This window comes from Vidua chalybeata, chromosome 10, assembly GCF_026979565.1.
Source record: "Vidua chalybeata isolate OUT-0048 chromosome 10, bVidCha1 merged haplotype, whole genome shotgun sequence".
NCBI lineage: Eukaryota > Metazoa > Chordata > Aves > Passeriformes > Viduidae > Vidua > Vidua chalybeata.
Window position 1 is genome coordinate 1,024,226 of NC_071539.1, and position 26,570 is coordinate 1,050,795.

At 56.5% G+C, this 26,570-nt stretch overlaps 1 protein-coding gene across 2 annotated transcripts in view; it reads left to right on the plus strand.

The window, feature by feature from the left end:
• Positions 1-11,256: 11,256 nt before the first annotated feature.
• The window catches only part of KCNAB1 (potassium voltage-gated channel subfamily A regulatory beta subunit 1), a 70,140-nt gene continuing 54,826 nt past the window's right edge, over positions 11,257-26,570 (plus strand). The window contains exon 1 of one of the 2 annotated variants that reach the window (XM_053952192.1): positions 11,257-11,599. In XM_053952192.1, the coding sequence (XP_053808167.1) occupies positions 11,388-11,599 (212 nt within the window). In that variant the 5' untranslated portion in view covers positions 11,257-11,387. Of the gene's footprint in view, positions 11,600-24,168; positions 25,229-26,570 lie in introns of those variants that run through there. The other variant, XM_053952191.1, reaches the window with a different exon arrangement.

The following is a 26,570-nucleotide window of genomic DNA, read 5'->3' on the forward strand; positions in this document are numbered from 1 at the left end:
CCTGCTGGGCCACAGCCGCGCTCCTGGGCTGTGCTTCCCTTGCACCTGACGGTGGTTTCTTGTCTACACCTTTGCTCTGACTGGGGTTTTTGGGGCGTGTTGTGCTTAGCTCGGTCTGTAGGATCATCCTGGGTGCTGCTGTGGAGCCCTGCTCGGGGTGGGCTCCCCAGCCCTCTAGCCCCTCCTGTCACTCGTGTTCTGCTGTTGGTTGTGAAGCAATAATTTGGTTGCTGGACAGGAGCTTTCTGAAGTCTTGAGGCAAAGCCATTTCCATCCACCTGAGGCTCCTGTCCCGTGACAGGAGCAGCTGGATTCTGACCTGAGCAGGTTCCAGGAGCCTGCTGCTACCCCCACTGGGGCAGCTGGAATGTGCATCCAGGCCCACCCCTCTTACCCCTGGCTTTTCAGTTCAAGCACTTGTGTTTTGTTCAGCTGCGAGATCGCTGTAGTATTATGGGGTAAAAAAACTTGGTTTAAGCTGTTCAGTAACATGGAGTATTTCATGGCTGTAGCTCCTCTCTGCCCTTGCCTGGATTTGTGAACTGGAATAACACTGAAAGTGTTTGTTCTATATTTTTGGTGGCACGCATTTTCCTGTTCTTGCATTCCCTGCCTACAGCTTATGGAGATGGGGTTTGGAAATTTCTGCTCCCAGGAAATGCCTGGCTGGTGTAAATGTGTTTTTTTGCCTGTGTCACTGAGGGGTGTTCTGCACCAGGGGGAGGAGGTGGCGTGTCCCAGCCGGTGCTCCCAGGGCTGCTGGGGACGTGGGGGGGCAGGAATTGGGGTGGGGGGCTCTGCCTCCCCTCCAGCCCTGCTCCAGGAGGGCTCTGCAGCTTGGGCAGCTTGAGCTGAACTGACAAGTCAGTCACCTCCTCTCCAGACGGGGGTGGTGATTTGCACCCACGGCTGTCACAACCTCCCTGAGCTGCAGTGCTGTCGGTGATTATCGATTCCTTCCCCGCAGGATGGGCTCTGTGCCTGCTCAAAGCCTGCAGCTGGGTGTGTGCTGGGGCAGCTCCTGCCCTGGCAGGTAAAAGCTGACCTCCGAGGCAGCTCCCCAGTGGAGTTCCTGTGCAATTTAGGTTTGGTCAGGAAGGGCTGGGGGCAGCTGCTGTCATTTCTGGGCGGCATCTCACTCCAAAGGGTGCAGAGCCAAGAGCTGAATCTCTGGTGAGAGGCAGAACCCCCTCAGTTCTCACAGCAACAGGCTGCCACGGCTGTGTTGCCTTGACAGCAAACAAGCAAAGCTGAAGGAATCACTAAAAATAATGCAAATAACAAGAGAGCTCTGAAGCCCAGCCCCTGCTGCATTCTGCCCAGGCTGTCCCTGTGCAGCTGGAGCTGCAGTTTGTGTCCTGAGGGGTGAAACGTGCTCCCAGTGAGGGCTGGGGGCTGCAGGGGAGCTGGGACAGCCCCTGCAGCTCTCCTGGGCAGCAGCCTTTAGTTCCCTGCGGGCTGCACCCTTGGAAAAGCCCTCCTTGGAGCAGCATCCTGGCCTGGGCACCGTGTCTGCCGTGTGCTGTCACCATCCCTGATGCCCTGGGCTGCTCCCTCCGTGCCCTGGAGCTGGGAGCACGCCCGGCCCTTCCCGAGCTCAGCAAGTGGGACAGTGAACGTTCTAGGCTGTTGCCCTGTGAATCCAAATGTCTTCTGGGAGTGGAGTCTGTGCCCCTCAGCCCTGCTGGGCTGTTCTGGGCACGTTGGTGTGCTCATCCCAGCACTCCTGGGTGTTTCTGTGCCACCCACCCCTGTGCACTGGACGGGCAGCGTGGAGAGAAACATCGTGCTCTGCTCACATTTCTTAAGAGCCGGTTCTGTCTAGCACCTAGTTTACAAACTAACACCTGTAGCTGCCCTGTACAATGGTTCACCTCGAGTCTTCAGTAAAACATGTCAGCAATTAGAGGAATTTGTATCGGGGCCACTCCCCATCAGTCTCAATTTTTAACATTTTTCTGCTTGTGAAATGATAAAGTACTGTGAGCCTTAATTTTTATCCACAAATAAAAATATTATGTTTGAACCTTGGTGTGATTTTTTTAAATTTTATTTTTCAAGGGCTTATGTGTAAAAATACGTTATGAATAGGAGCGTGTTTTGGGTTGAGCGAGCTGTTGTTATGGATGTAATTGATTTAAATGTCTGCTCAAGAGCCCCTTTAGAGCTCTTTAGAGGATATTTCTCCTTTCCCAAGTGGTTGGGAATACAGAGATCAATATAAAGCTGCTTGCAGGATTTCTTCATTTTTTTCCCATGTTATTTAGGGCGGAAAAAACCACTGTGGGGTAAATGAAGCTTTGGGGAGAGCCGGGTCTGAGTTGTGGGTTAATCAAGGAGAAGGGTGTCTGCTCCTTACGGGGTGTGGCTCTGCCTTGGTGGCTCCTGTGGGGGTTCTGCCCAGGAATGATGTTCTTGAGCAGCCTTTATCCCCTGGGAAATGCTTCCAGCGCTGCTCTTGCAGTGATTCTGGCACAATTTGGGCAAGGTGACCTGGAACAAGTCACTGCCAAGGGCCCAGCTGCTCTTTGCAGGGCTGGAGCTGGCCTGGCTGTCGGGGTTCCGTGGTGTGGAGGGGAGGATGCTGCTCAGGAAACGGGAATTGGGGGAATTTGGGGGGTTTAGAGGAAAAGAGGAGGTTTCCTGGGTGAGCACTGTGGAGTGATGCCCACCTGCTCCTGGGCACTGTCAGTGGCAGAGCCCGGGGCTGGAGGAAAAGCTCAGGGGAGCTGAGCAGCCAGCCCTGGGATGGGCAGAACAGGGAGCCAGCAGCCCCCACGCCCAGGCCCGGGGCTGGCTGAGTCAGGGCTGCCATTCGGGATGATCTCTGGGCTCTGCAGAGCTGGGGTTTATTTTTAGTCCCTGTGTGATGCTGATTGCCATGGCAATGCCACCACGGGGCTGTGCTGGGGTGGGGACAGGGCTTTGGGGTGGAGGGACAGCTCCGTGTCCCCTGTCTGCTCCAGGCTGTGGGTGCAGCTCCCAGCCAGAGCTGGGGCTCTGCCAGACCCCCAGACACAATCCCCCAGGCACAGGAGGCTGGCCAGGAACAGGATCCATTCTGAATGAACATTCTGAATTCGTCCTGGGAGCCCTCACCTGCCCGGCAGGGAATCCACTGCTGGCCACCTGCTCAGCTATTGTACCTGCAGGTGAACCCAGTGGGGAGAAATGCTGATGTCTGACTCCAGTGCAGAAGGACATTGCAGAAGGATTTCTTTATTATAACTATGCTATAATCCATTAATATACTATTTAAAGGAGATACTAAAACTACATACTTATTTTCTAGCTACTGTATCTAACAACTCGTGACCCTCTCTTGAGAGTCCAGCCACAGGTGGGTTGGATTGGATTGGATTGGATTGGATTGGATTGGATTGGATGGGATTGGATTGGGTTGGATTGGATTGGGTTGGGTTGGATTGGGTTGGATTGGGTTGGATTGAATTGGATTGGATTGGATTGGGTTGGATTGGCCACCAGCTCAAACAATCCTCACCAGAATCCAACCAAGCAATCACCCCAGGTAAACAATTCTCCAAGCACATTCCACACGGGAAAAACAAGGAGCAGAAATAGAAATTGTTTTCTCCTTCTTCTCTCTGTGCACCTCTATGAAAAAATCCTGAGAGAGAGAGAAGAATGTGCCTGCCACACTCTGCTCCAGCAGCTCAGCCTTCGGTGTGAAATTCGTGCAGAAAAGTAAAGAGCATGGGGGTGCTTCTGCACCTTCTCGTGCTGGCTGAGCTGCTCACAGGCCCTGCCCAGCACAGCCACGTGCCTCCAGAGAGCTCCGAGTGCCTGGGCTCTCCTTGGCCTGGGAAAACTTTCCCCTTTCTCATCACGGGTTGCGTGGTCGCTGCTTGGTGCAACTCAGAGCAAGCCCCGAGGAGCTGCTCGTGAGTGACCTCCCTGAACTCAGCAAAGAGGGAAAAACGAGTTAATTAACACAGCCAGGAATTTTCCTCTTCTCTTGGGTGTGCTGGGACTGCCCTTTGGCCCTACAATCACATCTAGAAATTACTGGAGAAGATAAAAGGCTGGAGAGAGCCACTTCCACTTTGGCTTTTAATTCCAGCAGATTGGCTCGCTGGGGCTGCTGTGACCTGCTGCCCTTCAGGGAGGCAGCTGGAGCTCTCCCAGGGCTGCTCCTGGGATTTGGGCTAACAGGTGGGTGGTAGGAGCTCTCTGGCCACAGAGAGCAGTACAAAACTTCCAATAGTCGCAGCAGGCGATCCCCAAATGAGTAATAATTAGCACTGATTCTGATTTACAGAAGGTTGAGCAATCTCTTTATTATGTATATCATCATTAAGAAACTCATTGCTTTTATAGACAGTTATGATACAGCTGGACCTTCAATTATAACACCATCACCGTTGGCTAATTAAGAAAGTACTCTTCGGTTAACAAATCTCCACAACACATTGCACATGTCCACAATAACAGGGGCAGTCAGTTCAGGTAAGAATTGTTCCTCCTTCTTTTCTCTGATCCTCTCACAGCCTTTCCCAGAAAGGCCTGGGGAAGTTGTGTGTTGCTCCCTGTGCCCCGAGAGCTGCCACGGGGGCTCTCAGTGATCCTGGAGGTGCTTCGAACGCTGCCTGACTGCAGCACTCCCTGCTGTGGGAGCAGCTCTGCTGGGGCTGCCCGGGCACGGAGCTGCTGGCCCATCAGAGGCTCATCCACTGCCTTCGAGCACTGCCAGAGCTGGGCGAGCCACTTAAACCCAATTAAACACCTTAATGAGCCCTTCCCTGGTGGGGTTCCGATTACCTGGAGCAGAGGAGGGCTGGGAAGAGCCTGGGCCCATGGCTGATTGGATCAGGAGGTGGCAATGGCTCTGCTCCTGTGGGACCAAAGTCTTTGTTTGCTTAGGGATCACTGACAGGCACATCCCCAATCAATCCGTACCTGGGCACGGCCCGAGGTGTTCTGCTTCAGCCTCTGAGCAGGACCTTGCAGGTGCTGAGCTGCTGCTCGTTTGTGGAGCAGATCCTGGGAGGCTGCCCTGGGATCTGCAGGGCAAGGGGGGATTTGGGGATCATTTTAAGGGAACTGTGAGTGTGTTTTTGTGGAATTAGTGGAGAATGGCAGGATCAGACTGCGTGTCCCACATTCCTTTACTCTGGAATGAGACACTGGCAGGCTGGGGGAGCTGGGGGTGCTCACCTGGAGAGGAGAAGCTCCAGGGAGAGCTCAGAGCCCTGCCAGGGCCTGAAGGGGCTCCAGGAGAGCTGGAGAGGGACTGGGGACAAGGGATGGACACAGGACACAGGGAATGGCTCCCACTGCCAGAGGGCAGGCATGGGTGGGAGATTGGGAATTGGGAATTCCTCGCTGGGATGGATTCCCAGAGCAGCTGGGGCTGCCCCTGGATCCCTGGCAGTGCCCAAGGCCAGGTTGGACACTGGGGTTGGAGCACCTGGGACAGTGGGAGGTGTCCCTGCCAGGGCAGGGGTGGCACTGGATGGGATTTAATGTCCCTTCCAACCCAAACCATTCCTTCATTCTGTCCAAATAAATTTGTGGTGCAGAAAGTCAGGATGGGGCTTCCTGTGTGTGACATTGTGGGGTCACACGTGGGCCACCACAGAGGTGGAATGGCACATCCTGCTGCAAAACTGCTCGGGAGATTTGCGAGCCAGCTTTAAAGGGGCCCCGTGTGCAGAGCATTTACTCCTCCCTCCTGCTCCCCCGAGCAGAAAACAGCTGCTGCAGGGGGTTTAGAAGCTTCTCTTATTTACATCTGAAAACAGGAGGTCTGGCTAAAAGGGTGCCTGAGCCAGGGGAAAATGGATGAATGGCGATCTCTGCTCCTGGGGGCTGCAGGCTGGGTGTCACTGCAGTGCTCTGCTGTAGAGCCAGTGGCACAAACAGCTCTGGGAGCCTTTAAAGCTCTTTTAGGGCTGTTCTGGGCCTCTGCACCCCGCGGTGTTCGGGGCCTCCTTGGCTCCGGGAGCCGGGGATTGTGTTTGATTCCCTGTAGATGCAGGGCACAGGGGGAGGGGAGCCCTGGGACACCCCTCGGCAGGAGGTGCTTCCCATTTGGTGAGTCCAACTCTGCTCCCCGCAGCTGGAACAAAAATCAGATTTTAGAAAGCGTTTTAAGAAGAGACAGAGACATTTTCAAACCCTGGTGTAATTTATTAAAAAACGTAAGTTCTACAATATCATATAATTAATATAATAATCAGTGATAATTCATAATGAGCTACAGGCAGAGAGCCCCTAAACATGATTCTGTACATTTGTAGTGTACAGGCAAGTTAGAAATGCACAGTTTTATTACATATTACTTTAACAGATGATGAAAGGAAAAGCAATATAAAGGAATAGGAAAGGAATAGAAAGGAATAGAAAAGGAATAGAAAGGAATAGAAAAAGAATAGAAAGGAATAGGAAAGGAATATGGAAGGAGAACAGAAGGCAGGAGGAGCCCCCAGCCCTGAGCAGGGATCAGTTTGAAGTGTTGCTCCCTGGAGCATCACAGCCCGGTCCCGTGTCATCGGTGCGGCAGCAGGAGGGGTTTTTGGGGGGTTTGTCCCCCCCAGGAGACGCCCCCGGCCCTGGGAACCGAGGGATCCAGCATCAATATTTCACGGCAGCTTTGCTTTCAGGAAATCAATCGTCCTGCAATTTTTATAAGGCGAGCCGGGCTCTCCTTACGTGCGGGGCTATGGAATGGCCCGAGTGCCACCCGGGAACAATGGCCCGCGACACCCCGCCAATGCCCCAGCGAGAGCGACAAATCGCCGGCAGCTGCTCGCCTTTATTCACCTGTGAGCTGGCTGAGAGCCCTGGGAGCGCTTCACGGGGTGGTGAACACTGAGGCAGCACAATGCGCTTTTTACGCAGCTCTTCGCGAGCTTTATTTGGCTTTTGATAACCAACTTCCACATGGGAGGACCTGAAGGATCTCGTGAGGCTTCAGCTCGTGTACGTGCAATAGAAGTGCGTGCTGCTTCACTGCTCAGGGGTGGGGTGGAGGCTTCTGGAAACTCCAGGGAAAAACTCTTCTCCCTTGCTGTGAAGCACTTTAAAGGTTAAGGGTAAACACGTTGGATCAGGCACAGAACTAGAATGTTTCAACAGCTCAAAGTTTGAGTCGTTTTCCAGAGTTTTGCAAAGCTTCCGGTGAATGTTTTAGTGCCGTGTCTGCTGAATAGGTTGGACAGCACCTGTTCTTGTTGGAGGTAAATTTTGTAGGACTTACTCCAAAAAGCGACGGAACTGCTGTCTGGAAAAGCAGCCAAAAAGGTTTTTTTTTTTGTCCTGTAACCCCCCTGGCAGCACAGTGAGCAGCCGTGTGTGCCTGCAGAGCAGGACGGGCCCCTGCTGGGCTCCCAGCACTGGGGCTGGCTCAGGGGTCCCCGGGGCTGGGGGTGCTGAGAGCCCAGCAGGTCCCACCTGCCTGGGAGGGGACCCGACAGCAGCCGGGAGCGCCCGGAGGGGAAGGACGGAGCGAGGTGCGGATCCAAACCCTCCTGGGAAGTGGCTGGGGGTCAGGCAGGGCCCCCGGCACAGCCTGGAGCCTTGGGGCGGATTTTGGGAAAGGCTGGGGGAACCTCCAGCCTCGGGGACCTGCACGGCTCGGGGGGGAAAAACCATCCCGAGCTGGTGCCAGACCTGCTGGGAGTGGGACAGAGACCCCCGAGCTCCCTTTGCCCCATCCCAGGAACCCTTCCATCCACCCCCGGGAGAGCCTGCGGGGCACGGGGGTGGCGGCCCTGCTTTGGGGTGACCCTGCTTTGGGGTGACCCTGCTTTGGGGTGATGACAGCGCTTTTGAGGCAGCGGCTTTCCCATGCCGCTGTCCTAGCGGGGCTTTGCTCCGGCGGCTCTCTCGCACACGGCTGTGCCCGTGCTCCCGAAGTGGCTGCTGTGATTAGAGCTGTAATCTCCGTGCCAGCTTTTACATTTCCGACCGGAGAGGGGAATTAATGCGATTCCCGCGTCCGCCCTTTCATACATTTAACAAACACCGCTTGCTCGGGAGCAGTCGGAACTTTGTTCTCATCCTAAGGGGGGGGCCAAATCCCCAAATTCCTACAGACCCCTTGGAGAATGGAAGCTCCTGCTGGATGGGGCGAGCCGAGGAGCTGCAGGAGGAGGAGGAGGAGGAGGAGGGAAGCGATGGGCACGGGGATGCTCCGGGGCCGCGGCCGGCACGAACCGCGCTGCAATTTGCCCGGGCCAGCCCACGTGGGCGAGGGTTCGCCCTCAAGGTGACACGTGTGACTTCACCTCCGATGTTTACGGCTCTGGGCAGCCGGACGGGTTTTCCAGAAGTCTCCAGCGAAAGCCCTCGCTGGTCCGAGGCCAGCAGAGGCGTGGGGCTGTGCCCGGTGTGGTGTTTTTAGGGACCGTCCCCCGGCCCGGCTGCGGAGCCGCTGGCACGCCGCAGCCGCTACAGATGGCTCCATGAGAAGGTTGCGGCTCTTCTTCCCGGTTAAGCCCCGCAGACACGTCTCTAATTACAGCTCTGAGGCCGGCGTGAGGCTACAGAGGGAGAAGGAGCGCCGCGGTCACTTCGGATGATTTGAGGCTGAGCGCTCTCGCACCGAGGCAGCGCCGAAATGCTGGCGGCACGCACGGGGACCGTGGGGGGCAAGAGCGCCGACGAGTCGCTGAAGCTGAGGAAGCAGTCGGTGCTGTCCCTGGGCAGCCGGGACAGAGCCCTGAAGAGCTCGGCCGAGAGCAGCAAGGAGGGCCGGGCGCGGGCCGCGCAGCCCCAGCAGCGGGCGCGGCGCCTGGCGCTGCTGCGGGAGCTGGAGATGAACTGGTACCTGCGGCTGTGCGAGCTGTCCCACGAGTACACCATCGCCTACACCACCGGCATGCCCCACAGGTACGTGCTGCCCTGCCCGCTGCCCTCCGCCAGTGCTGCTGGCCGGCCTGGCCGTGATAATCGTGACAATAACAACAATAATGACAATAGCAACAACGGCAGCAGTAATAACCACTGCGATGGTAATAATAATAGAAAGCTCTTTGGCTTTGCAAGTCTGATTTTTCTGGTTTTCGTGCTTTGCAGAGATGAATATCCTGCAAACTTGTCTGTTGATTCCCAGAACTTCTCCAGCACAAGCTGCGCGTGGTTGTTGAGCCCTGTTTCTAATTTGCCCAAGTGACCGTGGTTTTGTTTGTGTTTTGAATAGAGTAGAAAAGTTGCTGCAGGGACCGTGTGGGTGGCAGGAGGGTCCCTGTCCCCCGTTCCTGCCCGAGGGCTCAGCCTGGGAAGGAGCCCCCGGGAGGGGGAACCTGCAGTCGCTGCCTCTCTCATCCCATCGGTCTTAAATGTCGCAGCCTCCAGAATCTGATCTGCTCCTTTAAAAAAATATAAGGGGATCTTGGTATTAGTGGAAATTAGACGTGCGAGTCTCTAATCTCCTGTGCGGGGTCAGACCCTCACTGAAATCGGAACCTCGGCAGGAACTGCCCGGCTGCTGCTGCCCCGGCCCCGAGGAGCCGCACCCGGGAGCGCCCCAGGGCAGCCCTGGGACCGCAGGGGAGAGGAGGCTTCCTTCCCCTCCCGCGGGGGGCTTCTCCTTCCCCTCCCGCGGGGGGCTTCTCCTTCCCCTCCCGCGGGGGGCTTCTCCTTCCCCTCCCCTCGGTAGCAGCCGGGATTCCGGCGGAGAATCGGCCGAGACCCTGCCCAGTCCCAGGCAGGGTGGGGGTGCCTGCAGTGCCCGGCACAAACCGAGCTCTTGCCGATGTGCTTGGGTAAGAAATGAACCGGAATGTCGCGACAATAAAAATTAGGAGCGGGGTAAGTGGAAGGAAAAGGAAGCAAAACTGGGAGAAGGAGCAAGTGGGTGTTGATGCAGGAATGTTCAGGAGCGCCTGAGGGGAGCAGAGGGGGCTGGGAGGGGGCAGATTCTGGGTCCGGTGCCCACCAGCCCCTCTGGCCTGTGGTTGGCACCCAGGGGCTCCATCAGCACCATAAAATCAAAGGGCTGGGGAATAACTTCTGGGAGAGCTGGGTTTCTCAAGATGCTGATCCACACAAGCCCTGATCCTCCAAACCAGCAAAACCCTTGTGTCCAGAAAACTCCGAGGAGCTTGCAGAGATACTTCTCAGCGCTGGTTCACCTTGCATTACAGATGAGCTGGGGCTGGCAGGAGGTAAAACCAAAGGCAGCTGCAGCAGAGATCACAGGTACAGCCCCGGAGTTACACTGCAGGGAGGAAACACGGGGCCCTAGCAGGGACAGCCTCGGGGGACAGGGAGGGACAGCCCTGGCACACGCTGCCCTCCCTTGAGTGTCCTTGAGCTGGGTTGAGATCCCCCCCTGCACCCCATGGGATCAGCACTGTGAGAACAGGACCCCCATCCTTGGGCAGGACCCTCCCAGGGCCACCCACGCCCTGATGTGACAGTGGCACAAGAGGAATAACGGGGTAATCCCACTGTTCCTGCCAAACTCCCCTCTGTGACATTGAATTAGGAGCTTTTCAAATATATTCTGGGGTTGGGATCAGTCTTTCTTTATCTGCTTTGAAAGATTTAAGGATTAGTTGAGTTCATGATACATCCATCACTTGATTATTTAACTTATTTTTCTAATGTATTTGGGGCTGAAATGGGGTGAGTTTTTAAAATAGAAGAGTCTCAGACATCTGCCTCAGTGGCATGAACCAGACCTTGGCAGGATTGTCTGCTGTGACCAGGAAAGGTCACTGTGGCCCTCCTGGGTGTTGCAGGGATGAAGACCATAAAAACCATCCCTGGACTGTCCAAGGCCAGGTTGGACAGGGGCTTGGAGCAACCTGGGACAGTGGAAGGTGTCCCTGCCATGGCTGGGGAGTTTGGAATGAGATGGTCTTTCAGGTCCTTTCCAACCCAAACCATTCTGTGGGTCCGTGAACCAGAACCTTTTTGTTTGCTGTTGGGCAGTGGTGAAATCATTGTTAACATCATCATTTTAATTCACATGAATTGTCACACCCCGGGAGGCTGCAGGTGCTGGAGAAGTTCCCAGAGCAGGTAACCCCAGCTGTGAGAGCTCGCAGCGCTCTGTGACAGAACAAAATGTTCCAGTGAGCTGCAGAGGAGGTGCCTGCAGAGTTCCTCTGGTCAGCCCAGGGCCTGAAATACACCCTGGGAGAGTATTTGCTTTGTGTTTATTGGCCTTGGGTCCAATCCCAAGCAAATATTTCTCATTCTCTAAATATAAGACCTGGGAAATGGGGTCAGTGCTCTATTCCCACCAGCACTCCTCACCCCTTGGAGCTCTGGGCCAGGAGAGGTCTCAGCAGACGAACCAGATCGCTGCTCTTGGACAAGGTCCACGCTGGGCATCGCCCAGAAGGGGCCGCTTGCTGTGGGGTGAGGAACGTCTCGGGGAGCAGCTCCGGAGCCGCTGAGCCCCGGTGGCCACCATGCACCTGTACAAGCCACCGTGTGCCGACATCCCCCCGCCCCGGCCCTGGGGTCGCCGGGCGGGCGAGGCCCCGCGGGCTCGCGGCGCTGCCGCCGGCCGGCCCGGGGCGCGCAGCCCCCGCGCCGACGGCAAACAGCTGGAGAGCTTCCTGCAGCTGCACGGGCTGGCCCTGCGCGACTGCCCCCGCCACCGCAGCGCCATGAGCTACAGGTACCGGGGCTGAGCGGGGCTGCGCCGCGGACCCGGGCACGCCGCCGGCTGGGCTGGCAGCGGCCGAGCCCTCGGCTGCCTCAGGGGCTTCTTGGGCTTCTCCGGGCACTGTGGGAGTTTGGGAGACTTTGAGCAAAGCTTTGAGCGTGTGAGCTGTTCTCTCAAAAGGCTCTCTTCCGACGTTAATCACAGAGTCATGGAATGGTTTGGGTTGGGTGTAGTGAAAGTCCATCTCATCCCACCCCTGCCACGGGCAGGAACACCTTCCACGAGGACAGGCTGCTCCAAGCCCCATCCAACCTGGCCTTGAGCACTTCCAGGATGGGGAAAATCACTCTGAGTTTTCCAGCTCAGGTCCTGAGCCCTGAGACCCTCTCTGTCCTCATGGAGCAAGTGGACTGAGAGCCCAAACCCCTGGCTGGGAAATACGTGGCTTTCGGGTTGGAAAGGTGTCCAGGGGAAAGGGTGTCATCCCTCCAGGAGCTGGAACAGCCTGGGGTCAGGGGGTGTTGGCTGGGGATGGTGGGTGAATTGCTGGTGTGCTCCAGCAGTTGTCATTGTGCTTGGCTTCCAGAGAGGTTCCCTTTAAAGGGATGATGTCCTGCATGGAGAGCTTGCTAGTTCTCTCTGCTTCTAAGAAAAGCAAATTTTCTTTGAAACATTTGTTTTCCCAAGAGGTTGATCTTTGCCCGTGGCTAGTCTGAGCTTAAAACTGAAATAAGGCACTATGCCTGGTATTTTTATGGATCCAGCTCAGTTGTGTCCCAGATTTCACTGCTGGATGGGGACATTTGGTGACAATGTCCAGGGACGAGTGGGGCTGTGAAAGAGCAGTTTTGGAGTCAGGAGCAGCAGAAATGGCAAAGGGCTTTGTGCCACGGTGCTGCTGGGCCAGCTGGGCACCCTTGGAGCACGCTGGGGTTAGGGAAAGGGAGCTGAGCCCACCGTGCTGGGGATGAAATGGGAGAGTGTCCCAAGGCCATGGATGGGCATCCCAGGGCTGCAGAACTGTGGCAGGAGAAATCCCAGGGCTGGCAGGAGCACTGCTGTCCCCAGCGAGATCCTCTGGGGCTTCTGGCCTGGAAACTGGACACCCTTTCATGAGAAATTCCTCTGCTCCTTCTGGTGATCCTAATCCCACAGCTGTGGGACACAGCACAGCTGCAGTTGTGTTTGAAAAGGTTGGTGTCCCTTTCAGGACAGGAAAATCCCCATTTATCTGGTTTCTCTCTGATTCTGCACTTTCCACAGTGTCGGTCCGCAGCAGACACGATCTAAAACCTGCCCCTCACTGAGGAGCAGAGGTGCAGGCTCGCAGTGTTCCCATGAAGGGCTGGGATCCCCTGTCTGAGGTGTCCTGTGTTCTCTGTGTTCTGCTGCACCAGCCCGGGGGAGAAACCTGCAAAGAGCTTGGGGAGAAAATTTCTGTAGGGTTGGGGATGGATGGAGAGGGAGTTTTAAAGCCACAGAAAAATGTAATTAATGAGAGACTGTGGGAGTGGTGTGGGGGCAGCTGGGGCTGCCCAGAGCTGCAGGAGCCCCTGCACACCCCCTCAGGCACCTCTGTTTCTTGGCTTAGTGAGTGGAGTGTCCCTCATTCAGCAGAGCCATCAGTCATGGGCAGATAAAGCATGTGCTTCACTTCTGTGGAAGCTGATGGATTGGAGCCCCTGCTCCGTTTGAAGTGTGCACATTTTTCACCGAAGCAGCCGTAACTTCCTGCACTTCCCACGAATCCAGAGATTTATCCTGTGGGACAGGGGCTGGCCAGGGGGCTCTGCTGAGGGCAGGGATGCTCCAGCAGTTCCCACCTGCTGCTTCCACAGGGTGTTTTCCAGAAGTACAGGGATTCTTCTATCTGACTGTGAGCTTGGACGTTTTCTCTTTCTTCTTCTGCCTCCTGGGTGTTTGTTCAGCTCTCCACGGGTCCAGTCTGAAGCCAGCACAGTAGCAGCTCCTTTTTAAAGATTTATTCAATGACATGTGGGAAGTAATGAATTGTGAACAAGGAGCACTTGCTGAACACTTGTAAGCTGGTTCATTTACAGGCTGATCAGCTCTTTTCCCTTTCATTGCTCCAGCCAGTGCAGCACAGTTCTGGGTCACAGAAGACCCCAAAGTGCAGCAGTGCCTGAGCTTGGCTCGTTTCTGGTGACAACAGAATTTCTCCCAGATGAAGCACCATTTACAAAGCTAATTTGGTGTTTTGTTATCCAGCAAGGTGTTTGTTCACTGCGCAGCTCCTTCCTGTGCACTTTGCTGGGCTGAGGCTCTGGCTGCAAAAGCTGCCGAGGTTCTGCTCCCTCCTGATTGCAGCTCCTGTGAGCTCGGGCAGCTGCGCTCGGGGCCTGGGGGGCAGATCTGTAGATGTGTCTGCAAGAGCACCCAGGCAGCTCTAGCAAAACGTGCTGCTGGCAAATGTTGGGGTGGAAAGTATTTATGGAGGTCACGGAGCCCCGAGGCACTGCTGGGTTAACCCTGCTGCAGCTGGGCTGGGGTTTGCATTCCTGGTTTATCCATTTTATGTTAGCTGAGGTCCTGCTCCAGGAGGGAGAACTCTTCCCACGGCACAGAAATCCCTGACAAGCCCACTTCCCTCGGCATGGCCTCCTTGGGGTGTCCTGCAGGGAACCCCTGAGCTCCTGCAGCCCATCCCAAGAGAGCACTGTGCTCTTTGTGTTGCTTTTGTTGGTTAAGCAATGAATTAAAACCTGGCTATTTAGGATTGTGAAACTTTGATGCAGACACTGGCCAGCAGGCAGCCCTTCGTAGGGTATTCCCTTTCCTCACTCCTTTTCCCTTTCTCCTTCCCCATTTTCCCTCTTCCTTTTTCCTCCTCCCTTTCCTGATTGCAGTGGGAACTGTGAGGAGCTGACACCAAGCCCTTGGCCAGTGCTGGCCATCCCATTCCAGATGGATTCAGCCACCTGGGCTCTGGCAAGCAGAGGGGTCCGAGGGATGGGATTGTCCCTGCACCGGGAGATTAAACAGGCTTTTGGCTTAGGGAAAAGATGATGGACAGGGATTACAGACGTGTTTAAATCAGGAACAGCCTGTAGGCACTCACTCACCGTCTCCCACAGCACAGGAACTGGGGCAGGAGGGAGCAAAGGACATTTTGTACAGCAGGTTTGAGCACAGGAAACCCTTTGCCAGCCTCTGTAATGGAACTGGGGTATTGTAAATGCAGGTGAACCTGGTGGGAAGAAATGCTGATGTGTGACTCCAGTGCAGAAGGCTGAATGATTTGTTTATTAGAACTATGCTATAATACATTCATATACTATTTAAAGGAGACACTAAAACTACAAACCTACTTTTCTAACTCCCATCTCTAACCCACTCACAACTCGTGCCCCTCTCTGAGAGTCCAGCCACAGGTGGGTTGGATTGGATTGGGTTGGATTGGATTGGGTTGGGTTGGGTTGGGTTGGGTTGGATTGGATTGGATTGGGTTGGATTGAATTGGCCATCAGCTCAAACAATCCTCACCAGAATCCAACCAAGCAATCACCCCAGGGAAACAATTCCCCAAACACATTCCACATGGGAAAAACAAGGAGCAGAAATAGAAATTGTTTTCTCTTTCTTTCCTCTGTGCTCCTCTATGAAAAATCCTGAGGAAGAGAAGAATGTGCCTGCCACACTCCCCAACACGGGATGTGCTGTGGGTGCTGGAAGCTCCAGCAGGTTGGAGATGTTACCAGGAATCAGCCAAGGAGCTTACACCCCTGCAGAGCTACCCCGGAAGAGGGGAATTTGGGAATGATCCCTTTGCCATAGCTGCTCTTCCAGGCTTCCTCAGTGAGGCCCATTTTGTGCACTGAAGCTTTAAAATATCTAATCTTTAGATGGCAAAATATAGGAGGGCTCTTGATGGGGTCCTGTAATCCTGCACTGTAATCCTGTCCTCATCTGCTCTGAGTGCTGCTGCATTATATTTATTGGGATATATCTTCCAGCCTTAATGTTTCCCCTACTTCCTGTGCAGATTGATCCACGGAGCTGCATCCAGCTGTGTCCTTTTTTTCATAGTCACTCTCAGGCTCCTAAGTGGCTTTTTAGTCTGTTCAAACTACGCAGCAGCTGCCTGGTGCAGTGGTGACAGGACACTTCCCCGTGTCTGGCCTTCTTCCTGTGCCCTCAGTTCCTTGGGGTTTGTGTTGTTTTTGTAGGGTCCTCTCCCTGCCCACGGAGGAGCTTTAAGGTCCCTTCCAACCCAAACCATTCCATGAGGATTCCCTGAAGTCCTCACAGAGCCATGCTCAGGCTGTGTGCTGCTACTCCAGGGTCATTCCCACCTTCCTGAGGGAAGTTCCCATGCTGTAGGTGCTCGGGTTGGTGGGGAAAGCAAAGCAGATTTTGCCCTCCCCATTCCCCACGGCCGCAGTCGATCCCAGCTGACCCTCGGCTGCTCCGGCCGCTGCCCAGCAGGAATTTGCACTTCTGCTGCTTTTCCCCCACTTTTGCTGCTTTCCCCACCCCTCGTGCTCCCGTGGAGCTGTGGCTGGGCTGGCAGGTGCTGCTCCAGCCCGGGTCCTGGGCAGGAGCTCCTGCTGAGCCTCCTCCTGCTCCTGCAGCCGCTCCTGCGGGGCTGGCTCTGGAGTTTGGGATGTTCCTGCGTGTATTTATAGACAGCTTTGAAGGCTGCAGGCTAGGATGAAACTCAGCCCACGTGGTCCTGGTTAAAAGAGGTTTTGTCCGGAGTCTTTGGGCTGACTTTGGGATGTGCTGAGAAAGGGATGTTGCCGGATGCTGCGCCGGCACAGAATGCTGAGTAAATCTGGGAGCAAAACCTCCTCCTGGGGCGTGCAGGTTTATTCCAAAGCTGCCTCCTTTAGGATGGTGACAAATCCAGGCCCTGGCAAGGCTCAGTGCCAGGGGAGAGCAGGTCCCGTGTCACCAGCCTTGGTGCCACGGCAGGTGGGCATGGCTCAGGTGGAGCCCCTGGGGCTGCTCTTTGCGCCCATCTTTGAACCAGAGCTTGGTTTTTTGCAGTCTTAAGCCAGTCAGAGCACCCAGCTGAGATGTGCTTGCACTGCTCTGTGGTTTTCCCCACGCTGAGTCGAGCACTCCTCTGTTTCTGCCTCTCCCCTGGTGTGGGGAGGGCCGTGGGCAGCTGGGGAGGGGGAGCCCTGGATGAAAGGCAGCTTTGCCATGGATAAACCTCCTGTGCAGACCTGTCACTGCCTGATAAGCCTTTTCCTCCTTGTTTTCTGTGTATTTTCATAGTTGCTGGCTTCACCCCTGCGCCAGCAAGGCTCCAGAAGCCAGCAGAGTGTTTCCATCAGTCCAAGGGCACGGCTGCTGCTTTTTCCAGAGGTCTTTGTGGAGAGCACGGGGATCCTTGGAGAGTCCCTGGGGACAGGCTGAGGCTGCTGGGGGAGCTGCTCCCCGTGGTCCAGCTGCTGCTGGGCTGAGGGTTCTCCCCCTGCCCTCAGTTTCCCACCCCAGCTGGGGAGATGAAACCGTTTTTCCCTGCAGAAAAAGACACAATCTGTAGATTGCAGGAGCAATTATTCATTTCCCCTGAGGGCCTAATGAGCGGTTATGCATTTGGCAGTAAGTAATGATCCTCTTGCAAATCTTTTTGTTAATTAAATGGGCGCCGATCCAGTGCAAAAGTGGTTGTTCGATGTTTGGGATGTGCCCAGAGATCGGGGACTACGTGCCCGGCCAGCACTGGCCTGGGAAATGCAGAAATATTGGCTTGGAAGTGCTTGGCAGTGGCTGGAGGTCACCTGCAGACTGGAGAGTGCCTTGCACTTGATTTACTACAATGACATTGCCCCTGGATCCCTGGCAGTGCCCAGGGCCAGGCTGGGAGCACCTGGCACAGCGGGAGGTGTCCCTGCCATGGCAGGGGTGGCACTGGGTGCCTTTAAGATCCCTTCCAATCCAAACCATTCCATGACCATGTGCTGCTCTGAGGTACATCGTGCTCTTGCCTTGTGGGCCAAAAAAAATGTTAAAAAAAAAAAAAAAAGGTTAAAAGCCTCTGCAGAGAATTCTGAAAGTGAGAAGAGCAAAGGAAAATTCGGGAGCTGAGGAGTCACCACGGGCCCTGGCTCCTGCCTGGCAGCAGAGTGCTGTGCCTGCAGCTGCTCCCGTGCAAAGCAGATTCCAGCGCTCCTGAAATGCTGATTGTTAACCAGCAGTGTGGGCTGGTAACTGAGAGGCAGAGAAGTGCTGACACAGCGGGTCTTGCCAATCCCTCCCCCCGCGAAGTGGAGCCTGGCAGTGGGAAAAGGATCCATTAAAATTAATGGGGCTGAAGATGGTTCCCTGGTAATCTGCTGGGTTTCAGCAAACCATTGTCCTGGGCGATGTGCTAATTCTCCTCAGTGATTAATTCCAGCAGATGCCTGTTCTTTTGGGGTGCTGCTGGGGTGAGGAGTTTTGCCTCGGGAGCAGGGAGCGAGGTCTTGTGCCAGTTCTGCTGCGTGCAGCTTTTGGGATTCGCACCCCCTGTCACTCCCGTTAATAATTAGAAATGCTGCTGCAGCTGAAAGAGAGACTCTCCGGAGAAGACTTAAAATTCTTCTCTGAAAAATGCTATTTGGGAAGGTGGTGTTTTTAATAGTGCTTATTATGCAGTGGTGACTTATATAAGATAGTGACTGATGGAGACACTTGGCTTTCTGTGAGTTGCTCAGAGGGGCCAAGTCCTCCATCGGCTGTAGGAGGAGGTGAAAACCGAGGGTTTCCAGAGGAGGGGGAAGTATTTTGAAGGGGTATTCATTGGAACAGAGTTTCCCAAACAGCACAGTATGCTGTAGCTGGTCTTTGTGCTGCCCCTCTGCCAGTTAATCTCACCCAATGAGAAGTTCCTGCTCCGTAATTGCTCCCCCGTGTGCTCCGGCGTGTCCCAGAGCAGGGCAGCTGGAGCTGTGCGTTTGTCACCCAGACAAGCCCCACTCCTCAGCAGCCTTTCTCCATTCAAGTTCATTTAGAGCTCTAAGCTGTTACAAGTAACGCTCGGGTGAGATTTGACGTGTGTGGATAGCACAGCAATGTACATAATTGCCTAAAATTCACTATTCAACGAGCACAGCCAAGCTGGAAGGACACGGCTTGGGTTGAGCTCCGTTTGGGATGCGTTTATCCATCAAGTGATGCGAAGATCTGCATTTTGTGTATGCACAGTGTAGAACACGAGTGTGGCAGGAGGGAAAATCCTTTCTTGGCCACGAGTTGGCACAGCAGCCCTGAGTGCCCGAGGCTGCTGCGGGGGGTGCTGCTCTGCTCCGGGCCTGGCGTGGATGCCTGGATACCACATCAGGGGCTGCCAGGGGGAATAAAACACAAAACCCTCTTGTACAGTGGAGGAATAAAACACAGCACTCTTGTACAGTGCCGTGGAGCTTCGTGCTGCTCTGAGTGTTCTGATATCACAGAATCACAGAGTGGCTTGGGCTGGAAGGGACCTTAAAGACCATTAAGTGCTCAGTGTAGCACGATACATTAATATAATGGTGACTTCTGGAGCCCTTCATGTGAGGCACTGCCTTGCAGTCAGCTGAGAAATGGAATAGATAGCATGGAAAAATCAAATTACCTGCTTTGGAGCAGGGATCCAGCGGCTAATGGGCAGCAGGCACCGTGGGGGGGTGTTGTCTCCACGGGCACAAGCGGCTGATTAATTGGATTGGGCTCCTGATGAGTTCCACCCTCCGTGTCAGACACGGAGAGCTCCGGGCTGGCTCCCGGCACTGATTCCTTCCTGTTGTATCAAAGATTCTTCATGGAATGTTGCAGAGCTGCCGGGTCAGGGCTCCTCGGGGCTCCCTTGGGGCTGGGGGTGCCCCCACACCAGGCTGGGGCTGGCCTTGGACCCTGCGGGGCTTGGGGATGGGATGGGAGTTTGGATTTAGGGCAGCACAGAATCCCAGCCTGGTTTGGGCTGGGAGGGACCTTCGAGTCCACCCAGTGCCACCCCTGCCACGGCAGGGACACCTCCCACTGTCCCAGGCTGCTCCAAATCCCAGTGTCCAGCCTGGCCTGGGACCCCTCCAGGGCTGCTCTGCTGCTGGATTGATCCCAGCCTTATCCCAAGCCCGGGCTGGCAGGGCAGCGTGCCTCGGAGCTGTCACACTCCCAGCTTTGGTCCGTTCCGGGCCGATGGAGCCCTCGGAGCTGCCGCGGGTCCTGCAGGTGACAGAACTCGCGTGTCATCAGAGGAACCCCGGTGGGGCGCTGCCCCCAGCCTGCCTCAAAACCTGCCAGAACGACGCCTTTTAACTAAAAACCGTTTAATGGGAATTTTGATCAGTTTTCCTCAAGTGCAATTACAAATGCAAATGGAGGTTTTGATGTGAAACCAGCGGAAATGTGATGGCTGTGGGCTCGATAAGCGCCGGGCTTTTGTTCTGCAGCTCGTTTCCTCGCGCAGCTTCCCAGCAGCGTTATCAAAAAGAGCCATTCCCGGGGCTCCGGCTGCCCCCAAAGAGCTCCGAATCGCCGCGGGCTCCGGCGCTGCTGCTGCCGGCGGGACCCTGCTCCGAGGGGCTGGAGCGGCTCGCTGGGAATTGGGATTAATCCCAGGGAAACCCTGCTGGGAGCCGCCTCCCAGCCCAGCTCGCTCCGCGGCAGCGCTCCTTGTCTCGCCCGCGTCCGTGTCAGTCCGCTTTGGGGACAAGGAGGGACCCGCCGCGATCCCGGGAGTTCTCCCAGCAGGGATTCTCCCAGCTGGAATTCTCCCAGCAGGGATTCTCCCAGCAGGAAAGTTCCCAGCAGGAATTCTCCCAGCAGGAAAGTTCCCGAGCAGCTGCGGGGAGCGGCGAGGAGCAGGGGCTGTGTTTGTTTTGTCACCGCAGCCCTCGGGGCCCAATGAACTTCCACCGGGACGTGGAGCGGGGCTGCCCTGAGCCTGTCCTGCGGCAGGGATGGGGGCAGGCTGGAAATCACAGAATCACAGAATAATGAGGCTGGGAGAGACCCCCAAGACCATCAAGTCCAACCCCTGCCCTAACACCTCAACCAGACTACAGCACCAAGTGCCATGTCCAGTCTTTTTTTGAACACATCCAGAGATGGTGATTCCACCACCTCCCTGGGAAGACAGTTCCAGAACTTTATTATTCTTTCAGTGATTTTTTTTCCCTAATATCCAACCTGTACCTCCCCTGACGTAGCTCGAGGCTGTGTCCTCTTGTTCTGTCAGTGCTGCCTGGTGGAAGGGACCGACCCCACCTGTCTGCACCTCCCTTCAGGGAGTTGTGGAGAGCAATGAGGTCACCTCTGAGCCTCCTCTCCTCCAGGTTGAACAACCCCAGCTCCTTCAAACGTTCCTCATAGGAACGTTTCACGGATGTGGGATCGTTCTCGGGCTCCTGGAGAGAGGCAGTGTCTGCTCTGGCTGTGGGGAGTGTGGCTCTGGGAATGTGCAGAATGTGGGGGCTGCGGCCAGCTCTGGGCTGTGGGATAAAGGAAAGAAAGGCCTTGTTTTGGGTGGGAAAGCTCCAAGGGCTCAGATTTTGGAGTAGGATCCTGCCCCATGGCACTGCCAGCAGTGTTTTCAGTGCTGCCATGCCATCTCCCGAGGCCTGGCCCATCCAAGGGCATTGCATCTCACTGAGCATCTGTCTAAGTGTCCAGCATGGTTAAAGCTCTCCTCATGACAGCTGAAACCATATTTTTGATGTGTCTCCAGCCTGGAAGCACTGACTGTTCCATCCTGCTGCATCTCCCTGGTCCTGGGGCTGCTCTGGCAGGACAGGACAGGACCCTCCAGCACTGGGAGCAGAGGGAAGGCCTCTAACATGGCTCACAGAATCCCACAATGGTCTGGGTTGGAAGAGACCTTGTTGTGCACCTTGTTCCACCCCCTGCCATGGGCAGGGACACCTTCCATTATCCCAGGTTGCTCCAAGCTGGCCTTGGACACTGCCAGGGATCCAGAGGCAGCCGCCACCTCTGTCATGGGCACTACTGCAGGTTTGCTGCTAAATTCAGTTGTTGTCCTTTCTCGACGTACAAGAATTTCAGTTCAAGAGCTTAGGCAGGCTGGCTTGGCATCATCACTGTGACCTGGATTGCTGGAATCACAGCCTGCTGTGGCTGGAGGGGGCCCTAAAGCCCACCCAGTCCCAGCGCCCTGCCATGGCAGGGAGGGTAAATAATTGAGCCTGTGACTGCAGCCATGAGAAGCAGAATCTCCAGCCAGACTTGGCATTGTATTTCGAAGGAGCTCAACTATAAGGTAAAATTTAAAAAAGGAAGGAGCAATCAGGAGCAATCCGGCCGTGCTGGGCCAGGGCTGCAGCAGCTCACGGGGTTTCACCCAGCCCAGACTGCAGGACCTTGATTCATGTTCATATTTTGGGCTGCAGAAGCATCCTTCTGCCTCTGGTTGCAGCCAGAGCCGTGCTGGACTGACCCTGGAGCAGCGGCCCTGCAGGAGCTCTGGGAAGGGCTCCTCCCTCAGCCCCGCTCTGTGCCCGGCCCCGCGGCCCCTTCCAGCCTCCACAGGGACCCCACCGCGGCTGCAGAAAGCAGCTTTTGGTTTTTGGAGGTTTCCGTCCTGCTCGCCGCGGGGTTTGCATCGTCCTGCAAGGTGCTGGGGACAGTCCTGGGGCCATGGCAGCGTTTGTGGAGAGCCCCGGGGCAGCTCCTGCTGCCCTGGCCCTGCTCGCCCTGGCTCTGCTGGCTCTTGATTTCACCCTCGGGGTGGCTGCAGCGGCCCCAGGGCTGGGGGGGGTCACAGGGTGGTCACAGGCAGCTGTGTTAAACCACATTTGCTTGCTGAAGCATTTTGAGCCAGTCGTTTAATGAGCGGTCGCTGTCTTGCCCAGGGAAATGCACGCGGGTGTGCTGTCACAGGGACTTGGTGGCACTGGGGTGGCACTGGGAGCCTGGGCTTGGCTCGTGGCTGAGTCCTCTGCCAGGGTTGTCACGTGGCTCCTCTTCCACAAGCTCAGGGTTTTCATCATACAGAATTATGTTACTCCAGCGTTTTACTCCAGAGGTGATTATCTCACTCAGGAAATGAAATAAATCCCATATTTAAATACATCTTCTGTGGAGAGACTGTAACCCCTCCAAAGCTAAGCAGCTTGAGGTGAGATGCTCTGTGGGGTGTGCCAGTGCAGAACGTGACTGTCCCTTTCTGTCCCCTCCCCTGGTCCCTCGGGGCATGGCCAGGACCCGGGTGGCAGTGACCTGGGCTCATCCCCAGGACCACGTCAGAGCGTTTGGCAGTCCGGCTGCAGTGGGAACTCTCCAGAGACGTACAGGACAGAGGCAGAATGTGCCCAGGTTTGCCAGTCCTGCTCTGGGCTCTGAAACACAGCTGGGCTCCCAACCCGAGTGCGTGCTGCCAGCTGTGCTCCAGCTGCAGCCCCAGCCCCAGGGAGACCCTGAGGATGTGAGGGGGGCACTTTGGGGTCAGTGACCCCATGGCTCGTGCCCCCCGAGGCCCCACTGTGCAGGGGTTTGCTGGTGCTCTGCAGTGCTGACTCACTGAGGAGGGGTCTGGAAACCCTCCCAGGGGTCCTGCTCGCCCCAAATCCCTGCTTGAGGGTGACTCCAAGGAGACCACGCACAGCTGGGAGTTCGTGGGTCTGCTGCATGATTAACTGTTAATCCTCTTTGGGAAAATATCATACAGAAACTGTCTTTGTTGGGATTTAATGCTTTCCATCCTCAAAGGGATGTGCTGGGTACCTGTTAAAGAGCCATGCAAAGGAGCTCGTCCCCTGTCCCGGGCTGGCTGCCAGCCGCCCCCAGCGGCTGTCACACGCCCCCTCCTCAGCAGGGTAGAGGGGACACACACCACGGTGTGCCCCCGCTGCAGGGCAGGGGTCAAAGCTCTGTCACCCTGAGCTCAAACCGGGTTGTGATCACCCCCAGCACCCCCAGCTCACTCTGCCACCGCCCCTGCTCCAGCTCCGGGTGCCTCGGGCAGGTCCAGCACGGGGGTCCAGCCTGGCAGCTGCTCCCACGCCAAGGGGAGGGCCTGGGGCCTGGCAGTGACCGGGTGGGCACCGGGAGCTCCGGAGGTGCCCCCAGCCCCCCGGGCAGTCCGGGGCAGATGTAGGAGTGGGGTCTGGGGAGCCCCTCGGGACCATTTCCCGTGGCCTGTGCTGGGTGGGAAAGGGACCACGGGTGACCCTGCCCTGCCACCCACGGGCACCCTCTGCTGTGGGGCTGCACCCAGGGACACCCACTGCCTGTCCCACCTCTGTCTGCTGGTGACAGTGACAGTGACAGTGACAGTGACAGTGACAGACAGGTGTCCTGGGGGGCCTCCAAACCTGGCCACCCTGCCACCCCTCCCGTGAGCAGCTCCGCAGCCTGGGGGTCCCCTCGGTGCCCAAATTCAGTGCCCAAAGCCAGCCACCCCTGGAGAGGTGGCACGGGGCAGTGCCGGGCTGGGGATGGGATGGGGATGGGATGGGGATGGGATGGGATGGGATGGAGATGGGGATGGAAGGGGAATGGAAGGGGGATGGGGAAGATTTGGTCTGCTGAGGGATGGGGATGGTTTTGCTTCCAAGCCTTTGCGCTGCGGCTTATTCCGCTGGCGATGCTGGGGGAGCAGGATTAACCCTGGCCCTGCTGCGAGCCGGGGGCTGCGGGCGGCGGCTCCGGGCGCCAGGAGCACGGCATTAACGTGTTAACTCCCTCACGCACCGGAGCACCGCGATTTTCCTCCCCCTCCCCCTATTTTTTTTTTCCTTTCCCCTGTAATTAACCCATTTTAACACCGGATCGCTGCCCGCTATAGAAGACCTCGCTTAGCGATGCCGGCAGCGATTTTTCCGGGCGGATCTGCCTGAGCGCCTGCCTTCCCTCCGAGCACAAAGGAGGCCCGTCGTTCGCATCCTCCCCATCCTTGCCGTCCTTCCCGCAGGCTCTGGCGGGGGATCCCGGGGCCGCTGCGGAGCCGCTGCCAGCGCTCGGCGGGCTGCCATGGGTGGGAGGTAGCGCTGCTGCGCCTGGGCGAAGGACACCGATGGATGCTGCCGCTCCTTAGGGACGCGCTGGCGAGGGACGGGGCTCGGCTGTGCCTGCTCAGCACTTCGCGGTCCAGCGGCGCCGGAGCCGGCGCTCGCAGGATGCTCGCAGCGATTTAAAACCAGCGGCCGGGAGCCTGCAGCGAGGCAGAGCGGCTGCGGAGCGATCACCATGAAGGAGCGGCGCTCGGGGAGCACCTGACTGGATGGATGCTTCTGGCTGAGCAGCAGCGTCGCCGCGGAGAGCCCGGAGTGAGCCCGAAGCCGCTCGCGCGGTTGCCGCGGCCAAGTTCGCGTTCCTCGGCCGGCGGCATCGCGGGCACGCAGCGCGGCTCTCCCGGAGCCCCCGGTGCTCGGGGAGTCCCAGGTCGGGGGTTTGCCGGCCGAGCCGGGCAGCTGCAGCCCGCGGGGGGCCGGGGGTCCGCCCGCCACCCGGCCGGGGCGCCGCGGGCGCGATGCAAGTGTCCATCGCCTGCACGGACCACAACTTGAAGAGAAATGGTGAAGACAGGCTCATCAGCAAGCAGAACACCACGACCCCGAACGTAGTGAATGCAGCCCGGGCAAAATTTCGGACAGTGGCTATTATCGCTCGCAGTTTGGGGACATTTACCCCGCAGCACCACATTTCGTTAAAAGAATCCACCGCAAAGCAAACGGGCATGAAATATAGGTATGGGCACGGTCTCGGTCTTTGTTCCCTTGCAGTGTAATAGCTCTTTACTTTGCCTGCCTGGATGCACCTGGTTTTGCAGAGGAGCTCTCTCCTCAGGTTATTAATAGATTTTTTTAACTCGGGCATAACTGGAAAGCTTTGGGGTGTTCGTGGTTTTGCAGGCATATATATTTGTGATTTTGTACCCAAATCTGCTTGGGCAGATTCTGTGCAACGTCGTGAATTTGTGACAGCGGTGCTAAGATGGTTCCTGTTAAGTGTTCAGTGTAACTAATATTGGTGCTAATGAGCACAAGAGTCAATTAGCCGGGCGTGCTTGGGGCTGGGCAGGGAAAGTTGCTTTGCAGTGTGTTGTTGGAGCAGAGGCGTGTGCCGTGGGTATCAGCCCACCGCGGGGGTGGCTCACGGACTTCTCACCTGGTGCGCCTGGGGAAGATGAGATCAAAGCCAATTTTAGACAAATGCAGAAAACAAAATCTCAGGCATTCTTACGGAATGCCTCCTGCCTCTCACAGGTTTTTATTCCTCCTAGGCAGCAAAGATGAAGGATGGCTGTGAGTTCGGTCTGAAGTGCTCAGTGTGGGCAGCTGATCAGCTTCTCTGTCCTGCCCTTGGCTGCGAGGGAGGATTTGTGTGCCTCTGGGGCTGGCTTTTGCCTGTTCAGGGTGTCCCTTTCAGCCACCAATGGGGGACGTTCGGACTGGGAGAAGGGGACAGCCTGGGATCTCTGCACCCCGTGCCCGAGGTGGAGCTGCTGCTGGGGGAGGCAGCTGGCACAGGAGGGCTCCATGGGCAGGCTGAGGGGCGTGGGGCTCCGGGCAGCTTTATCCTGTTAGTTCCCAGCCCCTGGGATACCAGCCAGGGCTCCTGTGCCCCCAGACCTGCCCTGGGGAGCTGCAGGATGCGGTTTTGTGTAAATGCTGCCTTTGGGGTCCTGGGACAGCTGCACAGCCGCTCTGGGTTCAGCAGCCACTCCCGGATCCAGGCGTGGTGCAGCAGGGCAGGGTGATCCTGCAGCTCGGGAAATGCCAGTGTTCACTCTCCAGGAGCTGCACGGGTTGGAAGCAGCGTGCATGGGGTGCTCAGATGTCATTTTCTGTGGTTTCCTTGCGTGGTTGATCAATGGCAGGGAGGCTTTGCCCGAGTGGAAGCCTGGCCTTTCCAGCTGCCTGTCCCTGTCCTTCAGCCATGACCAACTTCCAGCAGGGAGGTTGCATCCTCCTGCCGTGGTGTTGGCAGCAGAAGCCCTCAGTGAGCCTGTGGCCAGGGCAGAGCTGCTGGTTAATAAATGTCTCCTGGAGCCAGCTCCCAGCTGGACAGGGGGCTGGGGTGGCATGGC